Source organism: Rhinatrema bivittatum, chromosome 6, assembly GCF_901001135.1.
Source record: "Rhinatrema bivittatum chromosome 6, aRhiBiv1.1, whole genome shotgun sequence".
In the NCBI taxonomy this organism is placed as follows: domain Eukaryota; kingdom Metazoa; phylum Chordata; class Amphibia; order Gymnophiona; family Rhinatrematidae; genus Rhinatrema; species Rhinatrema bivittatum.
The window spans coordinates 255044346-255068789 of record NC_042620.1 but is presented as its reverse complement, the minus strand read 5'-3'; the positions used below and the strand labels follow the sequence as shown (position 1 = coordinate 255068789).

General features: G+C 48.8%; 1 protein-coding gene across 1 annotated transcript in view; it reads right to left on the bottom strand.

Moving 5' to 3' along the window:
* PFAS (phosphoribosylformylglycinamidine synthase) overlaps positions 1-24444 on the bottom strand; it is a 73487-nt gene that overhangs the window by 36309 nt on the left and 12734 nt on the right. The window contains exons 8-11 of the mRNA XM_029606857.1: positions 20575-20699; positions 13670-13798; positions 7237-7368; positions 1547-1675 (exon numbers count right to left, since the gene is read on the bottom strand). Of these exons, the coding sequence (XP_029462717.1) occupies positions 1547-1675; positions 7237-7368; positions 13670-13798; positions 20575-20699 (515 nt within the window). The remainder of the gene's footprint in view (positions 1-1546; positions 1676-7236; positions 7369-13669; positions 13799-20574; positions 20700-24444) is intronic.

Genomic DNA, 24444 nt, shown 5'->3' with positions numbered 1-24444 from the left:
TCGTCTATTCTTTGCAGCAGAGGTGAAAACAGCTCTTACCTGCTCCTGCCAGGCTCCTGGGGTTCTTTTTCGGCAGGCTTCTTAGCCACTTCCCTTCCCCCATGCCGCGATCATCGCGATGTTCGGCCTGTGGGAAGCCCGGGACGCGGCTCTCCCGTGAGGGCATTTGCTCGAGGTGCCTCCTCGGCGGGGAGGGATCCTAGAGGGCAGCCGATCGACCCAGTCTGTGCTCTCAGGCTCGGCTTATGTCGGAGGGGTCGGCCCCATTCCCGCCGAGCGCAGAAACGGCGGCCATTTTGATTTCTGGATTGGCTGCTGCAAGGCAGCCCGGACGCCAATTTCTCTCCCTCTCCACCCGTTCTAACTTCCGTGATAAGTAGGGAAGCTTTGGTACATTCCACGGTCTGGACTGATCCAGTTACGTACAGGGAAAAGAAAATTGGTCCTTACCTGCTAATTTTCGTTCTTGTAGCACCACAGATCAGTCCAGATGCCCACCCTGTGGCTCTTATGGTTTTGTATTCTCACAGATAAAATTTTTCCTCTATTTGGCACAGATTGCCAGCTAGCCAGCTCAAAGTAACTACACAGATTCTCGAATGCTTGTGGTTTTCCATTTGCAAGTTTCTACTCAAGAAAATGTATATAGTTCAATATTAAGTTTGGTTTTTGCCTGATCCCTTCACCAGTTGATACACTTCCTTTTCTGCTTTGATATTCTTAATTCTGAAGGGACGCAGAGGGTGCACCAGGTTAATAGAGGGTGTCCTTCAAGTTCTTCTCTGTCTCCATCTGCTGGAAGGGAGGCATAACCCACGGTCTGGACTGATCCGTGGTACTACAGGAACGAAAATTAGCAGGTAAGGACCATTTTTCTTTTACTTCATCCTCTCCTTTAATCTCTTGATGAGAGACAATGGGTCTTCAGGATAAGGATTCTGGATCTGTAGTCATCATTGTTCATCTCTCCATCCCTTCTTGTCCTGCAATTCCAGGTGCTAGAGATGTGCTGTCCAGGTCTTCCACAAGAAAGGTGGCTGCACAGCTTTGTGTGAAGTGCTGTAAGGGTAACAGAGGTCCCCTACCAGGCTCCACAGTTAAGTAGAGAGACTCCTCTCTGTAGAAGAAAGAAAGGGCTCCATATTCAGTGTAGGGATGGCTGGGCAGACTCCTTGCCTAGTCTCTCCAATTCCTCACAGGGGTGGGGGAAGGCAGGATAGGGGTCTTTCCAGTAGGCTGAGGAGAAAGGGATCTCCCTTAATAGACTTCTAACAGTGGGAGAGAAGGGGGCGGTCATGGGTGGGTAGGTAGCATATCTCCCGAGGGGGCTCCATCCAGTAGCAGGAGGAATGGAGAGAAGCAACAGGCTTCACTGGCAGACAGGAACTCTCCATCAGGCTCTTCCCAGTAGTGTGGAAACTGGGGGAAGGAACATGTCTGCTTACCAGGATCTGCCCAAAAGCAGGAAGGAGTGGGGGAGTTCTAATTGCCAAGCTTAGTTAAGGAATATGGAAGAGGAGGGGGGTGAGGAAGAGAATCTCCTTACCAGACTTGGGCAGCTCCTTTTTCACATGGGAGTCTTCCATAGATCCAACACCCCCACTAAACATGATGGGCTTAATCCACTCCTTTCTCTCCCCACCAGGCATCTGCAGGCCAAAGGAGCGTGCAAATCCTGAAGGGAAAGACATAACACAGCAGTAAGAACCTTATTCCCCCACTACCACCCTATCCTACACAATGTCTAGTTAATGCCACTACAATGCTATGGAGGCAAACAGCATAAACTCCACTCATCAGGAAGGTAACTCCTATCTATGCCCTTTCCTACCACCAATTCCTGACACCATGCATTCCACCAGGTTGCACCGAATGCTTCGAATAGCCTGAGTTCATGCATCATGCTCCCTCCCTCTCTTGGTTTATTCAAAGCCAGTCTAAAAACCACCTTTTTTAGGTTGCTTTTAAATCTTAATCCCTGATTATTCCAATTTCAGGCTTAATTTTAACTATTATCTTAATAAATGAAATTTCCAAAGTCTCTTTTGCCCAGCATGTTTGTCTTGAGTATATTATAAACCCTATTAAGCAGTAGTTAAAAAACACTAATGGAGAAAGGAAAATTGGTTCTTACCTGCTAATTTTCTTCCTGTAATACCATAGATCGGTCCAGTCAAATGGGTTTTGCATCCTTTCCAGCAGATGGAGGCAGAGAACAAAACTTTAGGCACTGCTACATAACAGAGAGTGCCACCTGCAGTCCCTCAGTATTGACCTGTACTCAAGCCAAAAAGTAGACCCCATTCCCCCCTTTCAGGGCAAACAGGAAAAACCAACACAGGGTTGGAACCCTGTGAACTGGAATGCCAAATATTGTAAGGCAAAGGATTGCTAACTGCTTAACTCAGAAATGGAGCAATTACTTACCTGATAATTTCATTTTCCTTAGTGTAGACAGATGGACTCAGTACCAATGGGTGTTGTGCTCTTCGGCTAGCAGATGGGAGACGGAGTCAGATTTCAAAGCTGACGTCACCCTAGATATAACCCTGCAGTGACCTCAGCATTCTCCTTGAAAAGCCATTGTGGACATATATATCACTTAAACAACTTGATTAAAAACTGATTAAACTTGATGAAATTGATTCAACTGATTGCAAAAACCGGAGACCGCCAGTGCAGTCAACCAAGTTAACGCCGACACCAATCTAACTGCGGGTGTCCTGAACTACGGGTAGGCAACAGTTTACCCATATTTAATTAATCTCAAGGTTCGTTTTCCAAGATCCTCCTTCTCTGGGGACAGCCGTGGGCGGGATGCTGAGTCCATCTGTCTACACTAAGAAAACAAAATTATCAGGTAAGTAATTTCTCCATTTCCTAGCGTGTAGCCAGATGGACTCAGGACCAGTGGTATATACAAACGCTACTCCCGGACAGGGCGGGAGGCTGCCCGTGGCCCACTTAGTACTGCCCTTGCGAAGGCTGCATCTTCTCGAGCCTGGATATCTAGGCAGCAGAACCTGGAGAAGGTGTGTAGGGAGGACCACGTTGCCGCGCCACAGATCTCGGCAGGCGATAGTAGTTTGACTTCTGCCCAAGAAACTGCCTGGGCCCTAGTATAATGAGCCTTAACCTGCATGGGTAAGGGCTTTCCTGCCTCTATGTAGGCTGCCTTGATTACTTCCTTCATCCAGTGAGCTATGGTTGCTTGCGAGGCCGCTTCGCCTTGATTCTTCCTGCTGTGGAGAACAAACAAGCGATCCATTTTGCGCACCGGTTCCGATTGTTTTAGGTATCGTATTAGGAGTCTGCCGACATTTAGATGGTAAAGAAGGTGAGAGTCTTCCGAGTCCTTATGTTCATCCGGAGATGGTAGGGAGATGGCTTGGTTCAAGTAAAACTCGGAGACCACTTTCGGTAGGAAAGAGGAGACGGTGCGAAGCTGTATCGTACCAGGAGTGAACCTAAGGAACGGGTCCCGACAGGATAGTGCCTGTTGCTCGTAGAGGCGACAGGCAGAACATATTGTCACCAGGAATACCATCTTCAATGTTAAGAGGCGTAGTGACAGACTGCGCATTGATCTGAAGGAAGCCCCCGCTAGAAAATCCAATACCAGATTGACGTTCCAAAGGGGAACCAGCCACTGTAGGGGTGGTCGAAGTTGCTTAACCCCTTTTAGGAAACGGGCCAAGTCCGGATGAGCTGCTAGATAGGTTCTGTTCACTTCGGCTCTGAAGCAGGAGAGGGATGCTTCTTGAACCTTGAGGGAGTTGAGTGACAACCTTTTCTTCATACCGTCCTGTAGAAATTCCAGAATCATGGGAATCTTGGCCATTTGCGGGGATACCCCGCGGACCTCACACCAGGCTTCGAATATTCTCCAGATCCATATGCATGCCAGAGACGTGGAGAACCTTTGCACGTGGAGCAGGGTGTCAATCACAGCCTTTTGAGTAGCCGCGCTTCTTCAGGTGAGTCCTCTCAAGGGCCAGACCGTAAGAGAGAATTGAGACAGATCTTCATGAAGAATTGGGCCCTGCTGGAGAAAGTCCCTGTGAGGCGATAGGAGTCTTTGCATGACTGCGTACCATGGGCGTCGTGGCCAATCCGGGGCCACTAGCAGAACTAGTCCCCTGTGGTGTTCTATCTTGCAGATGATCTTGCCCAGTAGTGGCCAAAGGGGGAAGGTGTACAGTAAGTCCTCCTCTGGCCAGGTCTGTTCAAGGGCGTCAATCCCTTGGGAGTGTGGCTCTCGTCTGCGGCTGAAGAACCTGGAGACCCTGGCACTGAGCAAGGTGGCCAGTAGGTCCATGGCTAGGAGGCCCCAGCGATTTACTATCAGTTGGAATGCTCTGATCGACAGCACCCATCCCCCCGGGTCCAGGCTTTCTCTGCTGTGGAAGTCTGTTGAGACGTTGTCTTTCCCTGTGATGTAGGAGGCCGAGATCCCTAAAGTGTGGGATAGCGTCCGCATCTGCTAGGAGACAGAGAGATACTGAGGAGCTGAGGTCACTGCAAGGGTATATCTGGGGTGACGTCAGCTTTGAAATCTGACTCCGTCTCCCATCTGCTAGCAGAAGAGCACATAACCCACTGGTCCTGAGTCCATCTGGCTACACACTAGGAAAAAGAAATAAAACTTTTGAACCGTGTAAAAATAAAAAGGAAATTCAGACTTTCGGCAGCAACAACAGGGCAGGTCTCTGGACTGATCTGTGGTATTTCAGGAATGAAAATTAGCAGGTAAGAATCAATTTTCCTTTCCTAAACATACCTATTTCAATCCAGACAAATGGGATGTACCCAAGCCCTCCGAGACTGGGTGGGAACACAAAATACCCGCTCTTAACACACACTCACCAAAAGGCGCATTCTCCGGCGCTCAAACATCCAAACTGTAATGTTTGGTGAAAGTATGTAACGAAGATCACACCACGGCCCTACATATTACCTGCAGGGACACCAACTGGCACTCCGCCCAGGAGGCTGCCTGTGCCAGAGTCAAATGCGCCTTCAGGCCTGTCGAAATTTCACAACCCTTACAAATATAGGCTTAACAAATGGTCTCATCTAGTCATCTAGAAATCATAGCCTTAGAGGCTTTCTCCCCATTTCTTTGCTTCACCAGACACCACAAATAGATGATCTGACCTCCGAAAGCTATTAGTGAATTTCAAACACTACAAAAGTGTGCAACGCACATCCAGGAGATGCAGATCCCTATCCTGAAGAGATTTGCGAGATCATTTTGGAAAGGCCGGAAGCTCAACAGTTTGATTCACATGAAAAGAAGACACCACTTTCGGCAAAAAGGAGGGAACCATACTTAACGTCACCAGTCATCCGCAATACACAGAAATGGATCGCGACAAGAAAGCACCTAAAGCTCAGAAATCTGCCTGGCTGAACATATAGCCACCAGGAAAATTGTCTTCAACGTCATGTCCTTCAAGGAAGTTCATCTTTAAGACTCAAAGGGCACGCCACAGAGAACCCACAAAATTAAGCTGAGGTTCCAATTTGGACACACCTTCTGAACTGGAGGCTGGAAATGCTTAACCCCCTTCAGGAAATGCACAACATCGGGATGAGCAGCCAAAGACCTTCCCCGGATTTTGCCCCAAAGACAACCCAAGGCCGAAACCTGAACGTGAAGCGAAATATAGACTAGGCCTTTGGACAAGCCCTGTTGCAGAAAGGACAAAATGTGAGACACTCCCACAAACAATGGTTCCAGACTCTATTGCAGACACCAGGATTCAAACACCTTCCAAACCCTACCATATACCAAATACGTAAGTAGTCTCCTAGCTTGCAGCATAGTGGAGATCACTGATTTGGAATATCCCTTCAGAAGCAAGCGCAGCCTTTTAAAAGCCAAGCCGCAAGACAAAAGTGATTCTCCCGATCTAAAAATATGGGTCATTGCCGCAAGAGACTTGGTCGGTGAGCCAACGGAAGAGACCCATCATTTGCCCACTAGAGGCTGCTCAACCCGCCAGGCTGCCCAGGACCCCAACCCCAATGGGAGTAGGAACAAATGTCGGCACGGCGCACTGAGAACAGAGGCTGAAGGAAATCCTGAAATCCCTCTGTCTCTGATTCAGGTAAAACTTTCTCCTTTTTTTGTTAAACCTTACTTGAGCTCAGCACTTACCAGCTGAGTACAGAGACGGTCTCCGAATGTGGGGGGAGAGGGCATCTGCTGACACAACCACACTCAGCCTCCCGCACCTGCTGCTTTTCAGCAGAACTAGCAGCCAAGTCCATGCCGGGAAACCCAACTACCGGACCAAGGCACACCTCTGAGGGACCACAGAAATCGTCTCAGGAATTCTTAACTGGGGAGGGGGGGGGGACCTTTACAACATAAGAACATAAGAAATTGCCATGCTGAGTCAGACCAAGGGTCCATCCAGCCCAGCACCCTGTTTGCAACAGAGGCCAAACCAGGTCACAAGAACCTGACAAGTACCCAAACACCAAGATGATCCCATGCTACTGATGCCAGTAATAGCAGAGGCCATTCCCTAAGTCAACTTTATTAATAGCAGATAATGGACTTCTCCTCCAAGAACTTATCCAAACCTTTTTTGAACCCAGCTACACTAACTGAACTAACCACATCCTCTGGCAACAAATTCCAGAGCTTAATTGTGCGTTGAGTGAAAAATAATTTTCTCCAATTAGTCTTAAATGTGCTACTTGCTAACTTCATGAGTGCCCCTTAGTCCTTCTATTATCTGAAAGTGTAAATAACCGATTCACATCTACTCGTTCAAGACCTCTCATGATTTTAAAGACTCTAACATATCCACCCGCAGTTGAGCGGGGCTTTCTTTTCCTGAATTTAGAATTTCAAATTTCTCCTTTCAAAAAGCTCAAAGCAATCCCCATAGGGAGATGCACATCCACCAACTGCTGGAGACAGAGAATACACGCAAGCTGGGATCACTGCAGGATTATGTATACTGTGACGTCAGCTTGCTCAGTCTCTATCTACTGGCAGGGGAGCATAAACCCACTGGTCCTGAGTCTATCTGCCTACATGCTAGGAAACATCTGCAGAGACTCTCAGTTATGTACCAGTGCCCCAAAGTTTTTGTTCTCTGCCTCCATCTGCTGGTAAGGATACAAAACCATTTGTCTGGATTGATCTGGCTATGTTCAGGAACAGGTTAATTAGTGGCAATGAAACAAAACAGGCTGGCATGACATTGTTAGACTCACCTGCCAGCACAGGCTCTCCAAACTTGTTACCATAATCCGAAGCACCATTACTCGCCTCAATGGCCACCTCTAGGGGTCGAGCAAAATTCTCAGGATACTGAAAAGAAGGGTCCTCCCAGGGCAGGCTGTAATCTGGAAAAGGTAATTAAATACAGATGGGTAAATGACAGGAGATTCTACAAGAAACAGGAGCAATCCCAACAGTGAGAGACAGAGATTGGATTGTCAATTGTCAGCAAATTTACTGACAGCCAGAAAAACAAACAAACAAACAAAATACAATGATGTTTGTCAAACTAATTTCATGGCCAATAAAAATGTCTCAAGCCTTTCTCCAGCACCATGGGCTGAAGTTCTGTGAGGCTGCACTATTCAGGAGCTGGGGACTAAATCTTGTTACATAAAGAGCTCAAAACAGCAACAATAAAATGAAAAAGTTAGGTTGTCAATACAATCTGTCAAGACTATCAATAAAATTCATTTTCATGAGTTGGCAACTCAGGAGAGAATGCAAGGAGGAGGACTCTGCTCCCACGGAAACCAGTTCCATGCAAATTCTCATTCCAACATCAGACACCTGGGAAGAAACCACAACAGTCCTAAAAAGCTTCCTAATGTAGACAGTCATCCGGATTAACAACCAGCTCGTGATAAAAGGAAAATTGCTTCTTACCTGCTAATTTTCTTTCCTGTAGTACCACAGATCAGGCCAGACTCCTGGGTTTTGCTTCCCTTCCAACAGATGGAGACAGAGAAAGTTTCGCAGGCACCGCCTCTTAACCTGGTGCCACCTGCATCTCCTCAGTATTAGTCAGTACCCAAGCATAAAACACATTAACAAAATGTTCAACCAATTAACTATACTATATCCCCTGGAACGAGCAGAGGACAAGGAAATTGCTAGTAAATTTATAACCCTTCGTAAAAGGACTAATGGGAAACCTGTGCCATTCTTCAGAATTAATCAGAAATATTAAAGTAGACAGATCGAGCAGACTCTCTAAAAACTCCTCTATACCACTGGGCAGGACTCTGGCCTGATCTGTGGTACTACAGAAATGAAAATTAGCAGATAAAACCAATTTTCCTTTCTCAAATGTACCAGATCAGTCCAGACTCCAGGAATGTACCAAAGCTTCCCTAACTGGGGTGGGACTGCGAGAGTCCCGCTCGAAGAACACTTTCACCAAAATTGCCAGTGTCTGGGGTCTGGACGTCCAATCAGTAGTGTCTGACAAAAGTTTGTAAAGACTTCCAAGTAGCCGCCCTGCAAATCTCTTGCAGTGAAACCAGCTGGCACTCTGCCCAAGAAGCTGCTTGCAAACGGGTAGAATGAGCCCTTAACCCCTCCGGTATAAGTCGACCCTGACAGATATATGTGGAACCAACAGCCTCCTTTAACCAGCTATCGTGGCCTTTGACAACTTTCGACCCTTTTTTGCACCACTCTATAGCACAAAAAGGTGATCCTAAAACTCTGAAACTGTTAGTGACCTCCAGATAATGCAACAAAGCCCTTCTGACATCCAATCGTCTTAATTCTTGTGCAAGAGACATATCTATCTCTAGATTTCTAAAATCCGGAAGCTCCATTGACTGATTTAAGTGGAACACTGAAACTACCTGCAGCAGAAAAGACGGAACCGTTCTCAGAGACCCTGGAATCCGAAATCCACAAAAAGGGTTCTCTACATGACAGGGCTTGAAGTTCAGACACCCTTCTGGCTGAACAAATCGCCACCAAAAAAATCACCTTCAGAATCAGGTCTTTTATGGTGGCTCTCTTAAGAGGCTAAAACTGTGCTTTGCACAGGCCCTTAAGGACTAAGTTAAGGCTCCGGGAAGAATACAAATCACAAATGGGGAGGGGGGGGGTGCAAATGCTTCGCTCAGTGGAGAAAACGCATCACATCCAGATGCGCAGCCAGAGTTGTTCCTTGCAAGCAGCCCATGGCAGACACCTGCACTCTCCGGGAACTAAAGGACAAACCTTTCTTTAGGCCTTTCTGTAAAAGGCCAAAATCTGCGCCACTGTAATTCGCTGAGGATCAACCCCCCTGATCTTAACACCAAGATTCAAAGACTCTCCAAACTCGGACACATGCCAAGGAAGTCGAGGTCTTATGCGCTCGCAGCAAAGTAGAATTAACATCCTCTGGATATCCTCTCTCTCTCAATTGCCTCCTCTCAAAAGCCAAGCTTCTAGACAAAAGTGATCTGCTTAATCTGAAAATATAGGGACCTGCCATAGAAGATTTGGTAGATGACCCAGCCTCGGGGGGCCGTCCACTGCTAGCCTGACCAGATCCGCAAACCAAGGACTTCGTGGCTACTCTGGAGCCTCGAGAATCACCTTTCCTGGGTGGACCTCTATCCTCCTTAGAACCTTGCCCACCAGAGGCCCTGGAGGAAACATGTATGTCGTGTGGCCAAGATAGCACCAGGGCGTTGACCCCTTCCATTCCGTACTCTCTTCTGTGACTGAAGAAACGCGATGCCTTGGCATTCCTTTGGGTCGCCATCAGATCCATATGAGGCATGCCCCACCTGGGAGAAATGAGGATCATCGCTTCCTCTGACATCTCCCATTCTCCTGGATCCAATTGCTGGCAGCTGAGAAAATTCGCCTGCACATTGTTGAACCCCCGCTATGTGCGACATTGCTATCAAGGCCCAATGCGGCTCCGCCCAGGACATTAGCACCTCCGCTTCCAGAGCAACCACCTGACTATTGGTATCTCCCTGGCAGTTGATGTGGGCCACCATCATTGCATTGTCTGACAGAACTCTGGCTGCTCAGTTCTGCAGCAGGGGAAGAAACCCCTCCAGAGCCAGTCGCACCACCCTCATCTCCAAGCGACTGATGGACCACATCGCTTCCTCTGCCAACCATTGGCCTTGCACTGACTGGGATTGACACACAGCCCCCCAACCTGTGAGACTGGCGTCAGTAGTCACTACCATCCATTGAGGCACCTCGAGGTCCACCCTCGCGGCACAAATTCTCTCGGCCAAGCTACCACAAAAGACTGGACCTGGCAAACTCTGTAAGCAGTAGCGGAAGGTGAAATTGCTCTGAAATCAAATCCTACCAGGATAGTAAGGCTTTCTGTAGTGGTCTCATAAGAGCAAACGCTTATGGGACCAGCTCCAAGGTCAAGGCCATGGAACCGAGGACTTGCAAGTAATCCCAGACCCTGGGTACCCGGGTCTCCAACAGGTTCCAAACTTGCACTTGTAGTTTGAGAATAAGCTCCTCCGTGAGGAAGACCTTGCTCACAAGGGTATTGAAATGTATGCCCAAAAACTCCAGAACCTGTGAAGGAGAAAGGCGGCTTTTTGCCAAGTTCATAATCCAACCCAAGGATCTCAAGCAGTGCAAGACCACTTCCACTGCCTGTCTGCAAAGGTCCTCCGACTTTGGTCGGATAAGCCAATACGGATGAACCAACACCTCCTCCTTTCTGAGGGCTGCTGCTACCATCACCATTACCTTGGTGAAAGTTCTCAGAGCCGTGGCTAGACCGAATGGGAGAGCGCAAAACTGAAAATGCTTCCGGAGAATCAAGAATATGAGGTATCTCTGTTGATCCCGGTGGATTCCAATGTGCAAATACACCTCCAATAGATCCAGGGAAGTCAAACACACCTCGAGTTTTCTATCCTGAAGATCCTTGAGGGCCACTGCTCTTGCTACCGGGAAGTGGTTCTCTTCGTCACTGTCGACACTAAGGCGTCCACTTTGGGGAACTTCAACAGCTCCAGGGTTTCTTCAGGCAAAGGATAAAGTTTGTCCATAGCCAACCCACTCGCAGGCCTGCCTCTGGCACATCCCACTCCCGGATCATCAACAGCTGAACCATGGGATGAAAGGGAAAAGTCTTCGCTGGAACCCTCAATCCCGCCAGGACTGGGTCCACCGAATCCTGGGGCAAGACTTCCTGGAGGAGCTCTACCTCGAGCTCCGACAAGACCCACGGGATGAGTGGGTCTAATTCTTCCCTGTGAAACAGGCGAACAACTTTCATGTCATCACCTTCCAGAAGAGACGCCTTCCCCAGGTCCTCATTTGGATCCGCCCCTGGCAGGGGTAAAGGAACCATGAGAGGGTCCGAAGCACCAGCGCCTGCCACCTCTGGGATGGCGGAACCATCTGGGTGCGAGAAGCCCCGCAGCTTCTTCACCCGAAGGGATCCCTGGGACTCTATGCATCTGGGAATCTTCTGGGGAGGCCCCTCAGGACGTCGCTGCTGCGAAGCCCCGCTCTGCTAAGCCTGGGTAGCCAGAAAGGCTTTGTGTATTAAAAGCACAAAGTCCAATGAGAAGGCATTAGTGCCACCCCTTCCCCCACCAAGAGATCGGGCTCACCCTCAGAAAAGTCCAGGAAGGACTGCCTGGAACCGGAGACAAATCAGGTGGGAGATCCCCTCCCCCCGATGCCTTGGCCCGTGCGTCTGTGAGTATATTCAAGATGGCCGCCGTTCCCGTGCTCAGTGGGAACGGATCGGCTTGAGCTTCCTGAGGGGCAGATCTCTTTGCGACACCGCGGGACTTAGCTGCCGACCCCGGCCCCCTATCTGAGGTATCTTCCCCTCTGGGGAAGCACAGAGCCCTGAGCAGGAGAGCCACAAAGCAGACTCCCCGCAGGCAGCATAGCGCACCATATGCGGCGTGAGGGAGCATGGGGAGGCGCCGACGGGGCAGAGAAAAAGACATGGCTGCCGCCAGAGCGCCAGAAACGCCACTTCAGAGGACCAAAGAAGGGAAAACAAAACTGCTCATAAGCAACCCGAAGCCCGATCGTAACAGCTGCTAAAAAACCAAAGAAGGCTGACAGGCTGCTTTTATTTTTTTTTTGACCGGGATGAGTATAAAAGGGGGGGAGGGACCGGACCACCGGTATCACCCCAGGCGCCTTACCGTTCAGGAGCCCTGCAGAGTCACCAACCCCAGCTCCTCAAACCTACTACCATGGGGGATGGCCCCACCAGGACCTGCCTACCCCGGGAGGTTATGCCTGTTTGTCCTGCTTGATCCTAACTGACTCTGATTAATTTTTTTTTTTTTAAGGAGAGATTGTCTTAACCCCTACAACACAGGGCAAGACCGCAGGGTTTGCCACCTCCATCTGCTGGAGACAAAGAAATACTGAGGAGATGCAGGTGGCACACCAGGTTAAGAGGGGGTGCTCTTTAAGGTTTTTCTCTGTCTCCATCTGCTGGAAGGGAGGCTTAACCCAGCAGTCTGGACTGATCCGGGTACCTACAGGGAACTTTCTGTAGAGACACCAGGATGGGATTCTTCTTTGGTTCTGACATAGGGTCCGTGCCGAGAACTCCCAGAGTCTTCAGAGTCTGGGAGACCAGGTCCAGCAATTCATCTCTGTGGAAAAAGTGTAGCATGGTCCGGTTTGGCTCCATTCCTGGAGGGATTTCCCTGTCCTCCAATGAATCTGCGTCCCCTTCGTCGTCCGTGGTGCCTGGGTCCCTGTTAGGGATAACCTTGGTGAGGCGAGGCATGTCCAAAGGCATGCCGATAGGGCTGGGAGGGCGAGGCCTTTCCAGCTGGGGCTCAGACCAGGCAGGGGCACTGGCTGTCTGCACCTGAACAAAGGCTTGAAGGCCCTGAAAGAATTCCACCCAAGAAAAGGCCGCTGGGTCCATACTTATCCCAGGAGGAACTGGGGTAGGGGCCGCTGAACTGCCCTCTCCTGGGCTTCCTCACAGTGCTGTCACAGGAAGGATTCTAGGTCAGACTGTGCAGCCCTAACGTGACAGGCAGAGCAAAAGGAGCGTCGCTTGTGCTTCTTTGATGCCAGAGCCATAGTACCCTGCTGCTTGCGCGTTCAGCCGGATAGCGACTCTCCAGCTCACACAAACCCGCCTCGATGCACGAAAGACTAGGCATCCGGTTGTGCGCTAAAGTCTGCGTACGCTGCCTTTCAGCTGCTTCAGCAGCAAAGTCCATGTGAGGAACCAGCTACCAGACCAAGGCACACCTCTGAGGGATCTCAGGAAATCACCTCAGGAATTCTCAACTGGGGGAGGGACCTTTAGGTTATCACCGCAGGAGAACAGGGCTCGATCTTTCTCCCAATTTAGAGGTAAATTTCTTCTTTAAATTAGTGCTGTAATCCTGCTAAATACCACTGCTGTGTGTGGATAGCATCCACATCTGCTAGGAGACGGAGAGATACTGAATGGCTGAGGTCATGGCAGGGGTATATGAACTGTGACTTCAGCTTTTAAACCTGACTCCATCTCCATCTGCTGGCAGGGGAGCACATAACCCATTGGTCCTGAGTCCATCTGGCTACACGCTAGGAAAATATTGCATTAAATCCTAGAATACAGATAAGACCGGGTGGGATGGGGAGCACAGAAATGAGCAAGGTTAATACATCTCCAGTCGTTTTCCCAAAGTCTTTACCAACCTGGAATGTGCAGATTTCCGAAGCAGTACCCCGCCGTCCCTGCAATAACATGTGCCCCTCTGCCTGTGCATTGTACGTCTCGGATCCTGCCGCCTGTGCCTGTGGTAGCACCGCTGAAGGGAGCAACACCTAGAAGCAAACAGAAACACAAAGATGTGAGAAGTGTTCCAAAGTCCCTAACAGTTTTAGGCCTAGATTCATCAAACTATCGCTTGCAATAGGAAGAGGGGCATGTTTTATGGTAATAACATACTTAGCGATCGATAACGTTTCACACTTTGTGGTAAGTGCCACAATTGTAAGTCCTACCTATAACCATGAGGGAGGGAGACAGAGACAGAGACTAGCTATAAAGCCCTTCTAGTAGTTAGGTATTTATACCTCTATATGAGGCCCACCAAGTTACTCGAGGTGAGGTTTAGGTATTAGTGTAGGAGTTAGGAGCTACTTTGATATTCAGAGTGAGACGTACGAACAGAACAGTGCACTCTTGTGAAGATTTGATGTCCTTCGGAGTGAGGAAACTCACACAAAGATGAGATTTGTACAATGTTATCTCAACCTAGCTTGATGTTACCCAGGTAGAGAGTCCATAATGTAGCTTGGAAAATAACCCCCTTAGTCTCGCAATAATAGAGGAGACAGTAAAAAAAAAAAAAAAGTATAACAATTCACTGATTACCTTAATTTATAATTTAAAAGTCTCTGAGATCTCAGAGGCAACATTGTAGAAATGTAATGTGTATGTGAATTTCAGTAAGAAGAACAAAAGAAATTGCCATACTGGGTCAGACCAAGGGTCCATCAAGCCCAGCATCCTGTTTCCAACAGTGGCCAATCCAGGTCATAAGAACCTGGCAAGTACCCAAACACTAAGAAGATCCCATGCTACTGATGCTAGTAATAGCAGTGGCTATTTTTTAAGTCAACTTAATTAATAGCAGGTAATGGACTTCTCCTCCAAGAACTTATCCAATCCTTTTTTAAACCCAGCTACACCAACTGCACTAACCACATCCCCTGGCAACAAATAAGAAAATTATTCCTTACCTGCTAATTTTCATTCCTGTAGTACCACGGATCAGTCCAGACCGTGGGTTATGTCCCCCATCCAGCAGATGGGAGTCAAAACAAAAACTGAAAGGGCACCCTCTCTTAAGCTGGTGCGCCCTCTGTATCCCTTTGGTATAAAGTATGGCAAAGCAGAGAGAAAAACCCCCACTTGGATGGATCAGAGTCAGGATCAACAATTGTCAACTTGTATGGAATACAAATTGAATGAACGTGTAAGAACAATAACAATAAGAACTTGCAGAAAGAACCATTAATCCTTTACAATATACACTGAATTGGCAGAACGGAGCAGTCTAGCAGAAAAATCTTCAACTCCAAGAATAAGTAGGGAGGGTATCTGGACTGATCCGTGGTACTACAGGAACGAAAATTAGCAGGTAAGGAATAAGAACAAAAGAAAATGCCATACTGGGTCAGACTAAGGGTCCATCAAGCCCAGCATCCTGCTTCCAACAGTGGCCAATCCAGGCCACAAGAACCTGGCAAGTGCCCAAAAACTAAGTCTATTCCATGTTACCATTGCTAATGGCAGTGGCTATTCTCTAGGTGAACTTAATAGCAGATAATGGACTTCTCCTCCAAGAACTTATCCAATCCTTTTTTAAATACAGCTATACTAACTGCACTAACCACATCCTCTGGCAACAAATTCCAGAGTTTAATTGTGGGTTGAGTAAAAAAGAACTTTCTCCGATTAGTTTTAAATGTGCCCCATGCTAACTTCATGGAGTGCCCCCTAGTCTTTCTACTATCCGAAAGAGTAAATAACCGATTCACATCTACCCGTTCTAGACCTCTCATGATTTTAAACACCTCTATCATATCTCCCCTCAGTCGTCTCTTCTCCAAGCTGAAAAGTACTAACCTCTTTAGTCTTTCCTCATAGGGGAGTTGTTCCATTCCCCTTATCATTTTGGTAGCCCTTCTCTGTACCTTCTCCATCGCAATTATATCTTTTTTGAGATGCGGCGACCAGAATTGTACACAGAATTCAAGGTGCGGTCTCACCATGGAGCGATACAGAGGCATTATGACATTTTCCGTTTTATTCACCATTCCCTTTCTAATAATTCCCAACATTCTGTTTGCTTTTTTGACTGCCGCAGCACACTGAACCGACGATTTCAATGTGTTATCCACTATGACACCTAGATCTCTTTCTTGGGTTGTAGCACCTAAATATGGAACCCAACATTGTGTAATTACAGCATGGGTTATTTTTCCCTATATGCATCACCTTGCAATTATCCACATTAAATTTCATCTGCCATTTGGATGCCCAATTTTCCAGTCTCACAAGGTCTTCCTGCAATTTATCACAATCTGCTTGTGATTTAACTACTCTGAACAATTTTGTGTCATCTGCAAATTTGATTATCTCACTCGTCATATTTCTTTCCAGATCATTTATAAATATATTGAAAAGTAAGGGTCCCAATACAGATCCCTGAGGCACTCCACTGTCCACTCCCTTCCACTGAGAAAATTGTCCATTTAATCCTACTCTCTGTTTCCTGTCTTTTAGCCAGTTTGCAATCCACGAAAGGACATCGCCACCTATCCCATGACTTTTTACTTTTCCTAGAAGCCTCTCATGAGGAACTTTGTCAAACGCCTTCTGAAAATCCAAGTATACTATATTTACCGGTTCACCTTTATCCACATGTTTATTAACTCCTTCAAAAAAGTGAAGCAGATTTGTGAGGTAAGACTTGCCCTGGGTAAAGCCATGCTGACTTTGTTCCATTAAACCATGTCTTTTCCCTGTATACAGGATCAGTCCAGACCGTGGGATGTCCCAAAGCTTCCCTACGTAGGGTGGGCCCCCGAGACAACTACTCGAATGACCTGCACCCCGAAGGAGCCAAAAACCGGCACCTGGAGATTCAGGCAGTAGTGATGAGCAAAGGTATGCAGAGATTTCCAAGTCGCTGCACGACAGATCTCCTGTGGAGACACCGCTCGACTCTCTGCCCAGAAGGCCGCTTGGGCCTGAAGTGAATGAGCTCGGATACCTTCCGGCGGAAGACGACCCGCTCCAATGTACGCCAATGAGATGGAGTCCTTTAACCAATGTGCAATGTGGTCTTAGATGCCTTATGGCCCTTGTTGGGTCCGCCCCACAACACAAACAGATGATCCAAAAGACGAAAATCATTCGTAACCTCCAGGTAGCGAAGAAGAACACGGGTGACATCCAACCACCGTAGTTCTCTGGGCTCGCCATCCGCGAAGGAGGGCAGCTCCACTGACTAGTTCAAATGGAAATCCGACACCACCTTTGGTAAAAAGGAAGGCACAGTGGTCAAAGGAAACACCTGAGTCAGTGAAGCGAAGATATGGTTCCCGACAGGCAAAGCTTGGATCTCCGAAATCCTCCGAGCTGAGCAAATAGAGACCAGGAAAACAGTCTTGAGAGTGAGAACTTTGATAGAAGCCTTTTTCAGAGGTTCAAAGGGGTGACCCCCGAGAATTCGAAGAACCAGATTTAAATTCCAGGAAGGAGACCGCGCATGGACTGGAGGCTTGACATGCTTCACACCCTTCAGGAAACGTACTATGTCGGGATGGGAGAAAAAAGAAGCCCCCTCCAGGCGAGGCAGCAGGGCCCCAAGCGCGGACACCTGAACCCATAAAGAATTGTAGGCTAGTCCTTTCTCCAAGCCTCGCTGCAAGAATGTGAGTACCTGCTGCACCGTTGCCTGATGCGGGAAAATTTGAAGTGAGGCACACCATGCCTCAAATACTTTCCAGACCCGGACATAGGAGGCGGACGTGGAGGTCTTCTGAGCCTGAAGCAAGGTGGAAATAACATCTTCAGGGTAACCTTTCTTCCTCAGCCTGCGCCTCTCAAAAGCCAGGTCACAAGACAGAAGCGATCTGCCTGGTCGAAAAATACGGGACCCTGATGCAAGAGGTTCGGAAGACGCCAGAGACGAAGAGGCCCGTCCACCGCCAGATTAACCAGGTCCGCAAACCATGGATGTCGAGGCTACTCTGGGCTATCAAGGTCACCGGCCCTGGATGACACTCTATCCGCCGAATTACTCTGCCCACTAAGGGCCAAGGAGGGAACACATAGAGTAGAATTCCCCTTGGCCACGGAAGGACTAGAGCGTCCACGCCTTCCGCACCGTGCTCTCTTCTGCGACTGAAGAAGCGCGGGGCCTTGGCATTCTTCCGAGTGACCAACAGATCCAGGTGTGGGAGCCCCCACGTGGCAACGACGAGATTCACTGCATCCATGGAGAGTTCCCACTCTCCCAGATCGATGCATTGTGGGCTCAAGAAATCCGCTTGGACATTGTCCACCCCGGCAATGTGTGAGGCCACCAGACGAGCGAGGTGGAGCACCATCCATTCCATCAACCGGTCCGCCTCCAGCAAGACCTGTCTGCTTCTCGCTCCTCCCTGGCAGTTTATGTACGCCACCGTGGTTGCGTTGTCGGAAAGCACTCGCACGGCTCTGCCCTGGATCAAGGGGAGGAAACGCTTCAGAGCAAGGTGGATCGCCCTGGTCTCCAGGCAATTGATCGGCCACGCCGCCTGCTGCAAAAAGCACCATAAGCAATCACCACCTCCAGGCGTTCCGCTTGTTGCGCTTCCTCCGGAGGAAGTTCTTGTGTCCCGAGGAGTTGTTGGACCCATCTCAGGGCCGCCTGCTGCATAAAGGAGCCGCAAGCAGCAGCTCCGACGCCCAAAGCAGAGACTTCAAAGATCTTCTTCAAGAGAACTTCCAATTTTCTATCCTGTACATCGCGCAAGGCAGTGCCCCCGGTGACCGGGATTGGTTGTCCTCTTCATAACTGCGGACATGGACGCGTCAACCTTCGGGACCTTGAAAAGGTCCAGGAGATCTTCCGGGAGCGGGTAAAGTTTATTCATCGCTCTGCCAACACGAAGAGAAGCATCCGGAGTGTCCCACTCCTGGGAGAGTAATTCCAGTATCATGGGATGAGATGGGAAAGTCCTGGCCGGAGGGCGGAGGCCCGCCATGACGGGATCGCCCTTCCTATTCGCCGGCTGGGACCCGGGAGCGGGGTCAATCTCCAATTCAGACAGGGCAAATGGTATCAGATGATCCAATTCCTCCCTCTGAAAAAGCCGCAAGACCCGAGGGTCATCTCCTTCCAGTTGTGAATAAGACATGGTATCATTCAGATCCAGATCAAGGTCCAGGTCCTGGTTAGAGTCCGGGTCCGGGACGACCTGAGCCGATACCATCCTTACCCGTGAGGACTCCTGAGAGGCTCCAGCCCCATGGAACAGTGGTCTCTCCAGGCCCTGGGGGTCAGCAGTACCCGCAGCATCCAGGAGGGGTCCTGGGGCTGGGTCCCCTGAAGGGTCCCTGAGCCTAGGGGCCTTCGGCGGAGGAGGTGCAAATGCTGAGTCCTGCCTGGCCAGGTAGGCATTGTGCATCAAAAGAATAAACTCCACCAAAAAAGGTGCAAGCAGTGACCCCGGGGGGGGGGGGGGGGGGAGGGGGGGGCATGGCTGGGAGAGGTGCTGCAGGAAGGTCCCCTGGGTGCGGCTCCGTATTCGGGAGGTGCGCCGGGGTGAGAACCGCATCTTCTGTCTGCGCGGTGGCAGCGGGCAATGAAGACAAAATGGGAACGGGGTTGGCCTCCCTGAAGCCAGGCACGCCTGGCTGCGAGCCGGAAAACATGCACCAGAAGACGAGGGCCCTTCCCCGCCGGGGAGGCACCTCATGCAGAGCCCGGAGCGGGAGAGGCACCCAGCTCCCCACACACTCCACATCGCGTAGGACGCGGCATGGGGAGGAAGGTAGGTCAGGCCGACAAAAAAGCACGCCAAACACCCCCGAATCAATCTACGTGCCGTAGAAAACTTTTTTTTTTTTTTTTTTAAATTATGACCGAGGAATGCCGCGTCTCAGTCAGTGCTGCCCCGAGGGAAACGGCTTCTCAGGACAGCGGGACCGTGCGAGCGGGGGAGAGGTTGGACCATCAACTTACACCCCTTGAAGAACTAAGTAGAGAAAACCTGTGAAGAAAAAAGGATCACATCAAACGTACCCCCAAAACCAGGAAAAGAGGAATAACAAACCAGACTACCAGTGCTAACAGATCAAACTGCAAGCTGCTGGGGAGGTCTGAGAAAAGAACTGAAGAGACTAAAAGCTGTCCCAAAAATATATATGTATATATATTTTTTTAAAACCGATCCATCCAAAGAAATTAAGAAAGAAAGATGGCAAATTTCTCAAGTAAGAAGGGAGAACCGTAGGTGAGACCCTCAATCTGCTGGAGTCAGAGGAAATACTGAAGGGATACAGAGGGCGCACCAGCTTAAGAGAGGGTGCCCTTTCAGTTTTTGCTCTGACTCCATCTGCTGGACGGGGATCATAACCCACGGTCTGGACTGATCCGGGTACGTACAGGGAATCCAGAGTTTAATTGTGCGTTGAGTGAAAAAGAACTTTCTCCGATTAGTTTTAAATGTGCCACATGCTAACTTCATGGAGTGCCTCCTAGTCCTCCTATTGTCCGAAAGAGTAAATAACCAATTCACATTTACCTATTCTAATCCTCTCATCATTTTATAGACCTCTATCATATCCCCCCTCAGCCATCTCTTCTCCAAGCTGAACAGTCCTAACTTGTTTAGTCTTTCCTCATAGGGGAGCTGTTCCATCCCTTTTATCATTTTGGTCACCCTTCTCTGTCTCAATACAGCAGTAACACAGAGAGAGATGGCAACATACAACTCTGAAGGTTTTAGCCAGCCACTAAAATCTTTAGAAGCAGATGATGTGGGAAAGAGGAAAGGGAAGGGGGGTTGTTTTCTGGTGCAAGAAGAGTTGAGCTCACCAGTCGGGAAGTTATGCGTCTCTGCTGTGAAAATAACATGACGTTTAGATGGCCACTTCCTATAGGGACCTGCTCGGGATGGGTCCATGGGAAACAAAGACTGGACCTCCTTTCCTTGGATACCACTGCAAAGAAAAACAGGATTCACCAATGAAAGTGAAGCTTTATCTGTCACCAGGTATCATCATAGAAAGTATATCCTCCAAAATCTTCTAGAGAGCATCCACTTTTATGTACCCACCCTGTGTCAAATTAGACACTAAAATTTATATCTTCTTAAATTCTTACAGCAACTGTCAAGATGGCTGTTTTAGTAAAAACATCACTATCCTGTCTCCACAAGTGCTTCCCTATGTATTCACTGTTGCCCTGTTTCACAGTGTCCTGCTTCCACAACAGCTTTTCTGTTTCTGCTCCAAATGCGGTTGTTCATACTTTACTCTATATAATTTCTAATTTCTGTTTGCGCTGTTGTACTGCCAACTGGTGGTCAGCCTGCTTGCTCACAGCTTCTGCTGTATTCAGTAGGGATGTGCATTAGTTTCATTCGGGAGCCCTGAAACAAATGAAACAAACCTTATTTGTTGCATTCGTTTGAAATACATGCAAAGAGCCTAGGCCTGAGGTTGGGGCATTGCCTAGCACTGCTTTTCTATCGTCTTTCTTCGTAAACTGTTTCAGCATGACCCCAACGCACAGCATCAGTTTACAAAGCAGAAGACAGAAGAGGACCACTTCATGAGAGCTCAGAGGCCTGGGCTCTAGGCCTGGCCTGATCCTAGCCAAGGCCCAGGTACCGAGACCTGGCTTCCAGGCCAGGCCTTGGCATCAGGCCTGGATCCGGGCCACGGCCCCAGCATCGGGACCCGGGCTGGGCCACAGCGTGGTATTGAGCCTAGGTCCAGGCTCCGGCTTAGGCTGAGGCCCAGGCAACAGGACACAGCCTCCGGTTCCTCAGCCTACGCAAGGCTAATGCTTCGGCCTGGGCCTAGCAGCAGATCCCAACCAGATAAGGTTCATGGAGGCTAGGGAGAATCCTGTTCCCGGCATTTTTCCGTGTGGGAAGGATGGGTGGTGGGGCTGGGACAGGAGGCCTTGCGAAGCCCCATCTTCATTTTTGGTTCTTTTTTTTTTTTTCACAAATGAAACAAATCAAACATTCCACGCACTGAAATTAGTGGGAAAACCTCCCAAAAATGAACCAAAAATCAAAAACTTTTTTTTTTTTTTTATCTGCATACCCCTAGTATTCAATGCAACTGGCTTTGAAGAGTTAACTCTGATAGAAAGCAGGAGTGCCTGGGTGTTTTTCTTGCCTCTGTGTTTCTTCAGCCATCTCTGATCAGTATTGATCAGGCCTATGTGAATCAGCAGCTAACCTGGCCAACCCTGCATACTTTCATTTTCTCTCTCCTTATTTCTGTGGCCCTGACTCTGCCAGTGCTGTAATCTTCAGTTTATGCACAGTAAGATTCAGTTAACTGTTTTACGTTAATAAAGCTGGAATTGAAAAAGAGGCTTCCTCTCTCTGTGAGGACTGAGTTAAGCTATCTTTTGAAGCTATGCATAGGAAACACATAATGGAGACAGAATAATCACTGCTGATCATACTTTCCTCTTACTCCAAATGACTGCATAGTGGGTAATACCTACTCCCAATCCCCAGCCACTCTCCTCTCTCAGCCAAATTCTTTAGTTGATCCCTTCTCTCATATCCCACGGTTCACCTCTTTCTCAATTCCTCCCCTAGGCTCACACTTCTCACCTCTCCAGGCTCATCCCCTTATTCTCCCCTCTCCAGGCTCACCCCCTCATTCTTCCCCACCCCAAGCTCACTCTCTCTCTCTTAACCCCTCTCCCAGGTTCAGCCAAACTCTCTCTATCTCCCACCCCTCAGTTTACTACATCTATCCTATGTGGAGGTAACCCCTCTCCCCTGGCTCATTCAATCAACCCCCCCCCCCCCAACCACCACCCAGGCTCACCCCCTCACTCGCTAAGTCTTCCCTGGAGACATCCCTCTCCCTCCTCTACCATCAGCTCATGCCCTTCTCTTTCTTAACCCTTCCCTCAGGCTCATCTCTCAGACATTCACTCTCTAATCCCCCTCCTCACAGGTTCTTCCCTCCAATGCTCTCTTCATCTTAACCCTCCCCCCAGACACACACCCTAGTTTCCCCCCTTCCCCCTCGGCTCACCTCCCCAGACTCCTCTTCTCTTTCTCCCCTCATTCCCCTGCCAGGCTGACACCCTCTCCCTCCCTCCCAGGCTAACACCCTTTCTGATCCAACTCCCCTCTCTCACTGGTCCCCTTTTTAATTCTCTCTCAAGCTGGGAGGAGGAGGAGGAGAATTGTGTGCCTCAAGCCATCTCTTCCTCCTCCTCCTCTATATAGGCAGTAGAGACAACAGCAGTGATTGATAACGTGGGTAGGGGGGGAGCAAGTCTGGGCTGACAGTGGTGGTGACCAGCAGAGGAGGAGATCAGGCCCAGGCTGGTAGCAGCAACAGTTTTTGCCAGTAAAGGTATAAACTTTGCAGAATTTAGAGCCCTAACTGGTGGCAGTGGCGACTGCTAAGAAAGGGGGCGAGGCAGAAAGGAGGCCCAGCAGTGATTGCTGGGGTGAGGGTCAAATGAAAGTAGCAAAGGTGAGCAGTGAATTATACCTGGTTCCTGCTCTTCAATCTTTAGCCAACCGGCACACACAGAAAACATGATGGCAGAAAAAGACCCTGTAGCCTATCCAGTCTGCCCATGCACACCAACTAATTCAGCTTTACAATCCCTCCCACTCCCTCAGAGATCTCCCTATATTTATCCCTTGCTTTCTTGAAAACAGATTCTGTTCTAGCTTCCACCACTTCCACAGAAACCACATCCACTAACCTTTCTGTAAAGAAATATTTCTTTAGATCACTCCTAAGCCGACCCCCTTTCACCCTCATCCCATTTCACCTTTGTTCTACAGCCTCCTTTCCTTTGAAAGAGCCCACCCTCCTGTGCATGGAAACCTTGGAGGTATTGAAATGTCTCCATCAAATTTCCCCATCTTGCCTTTCCTTTAGAACGTAGACCACTGATCATTTTAGTAGCCACAGTCCGGACCGACTCTAACCGATGAATATACTTTTGAAGGTGCGGCCTCCAGAAATGTACACAGTATTCCAAATTATCACCTTTTTATTGCTGACCATTCCTCTCCCTATGCACCCAAGCATCATTCTGGCTTTTGTCATCAGCTTATCCACTTGTTTGGCTATCTTCCGCATGGTTTTCCACGCCTTCCTGGCTGTCTACCATGTTGCAGATTTTGGTATGATCAGCAAAAAGACAAAGCTTTCTGAAAAATCCTTCCACAATGTTGCTTATAAAAATGTTGAAAACAATTGGTCCAAGGTCCAGTCCCTGGCAGCACACTGCTAATAATGCTCCCCTCCTCGGAGGGAACTCCATTTCCCACTATTCTTTCTCATCTCCCACTCAACCCCAGTTTCTAACCCAGTCAGTCACTTTAAAGCCCATACCAAGGGCTCTCAATTTATTTACAAGTCACCTATTTGGATCCATGGCAAAGTCCTTACTGGAAGTCAGGTACATTACATCTAGCACTCTCCGCCGATTCAACTCTCTGATCTACCTCTGGAAAACCACTGCTGCCTCGGATCTTGCAATCCACTGGATTCCAGAAACTGCACCGCCCTCTATTTTAGCAGCGATTCCATTAATTTGCTTATCATGGCTAGACTAACCGGCCTGTGGGTCGCAATCCACAGTTTAGAAACTGCTATCCTAGGGAAAGAGGATGCCTCGTGGTTCCTTCACAGCAACGCTTAGTGACCAACCAAACAGCGTGCATCTGTTGGGTCCCAA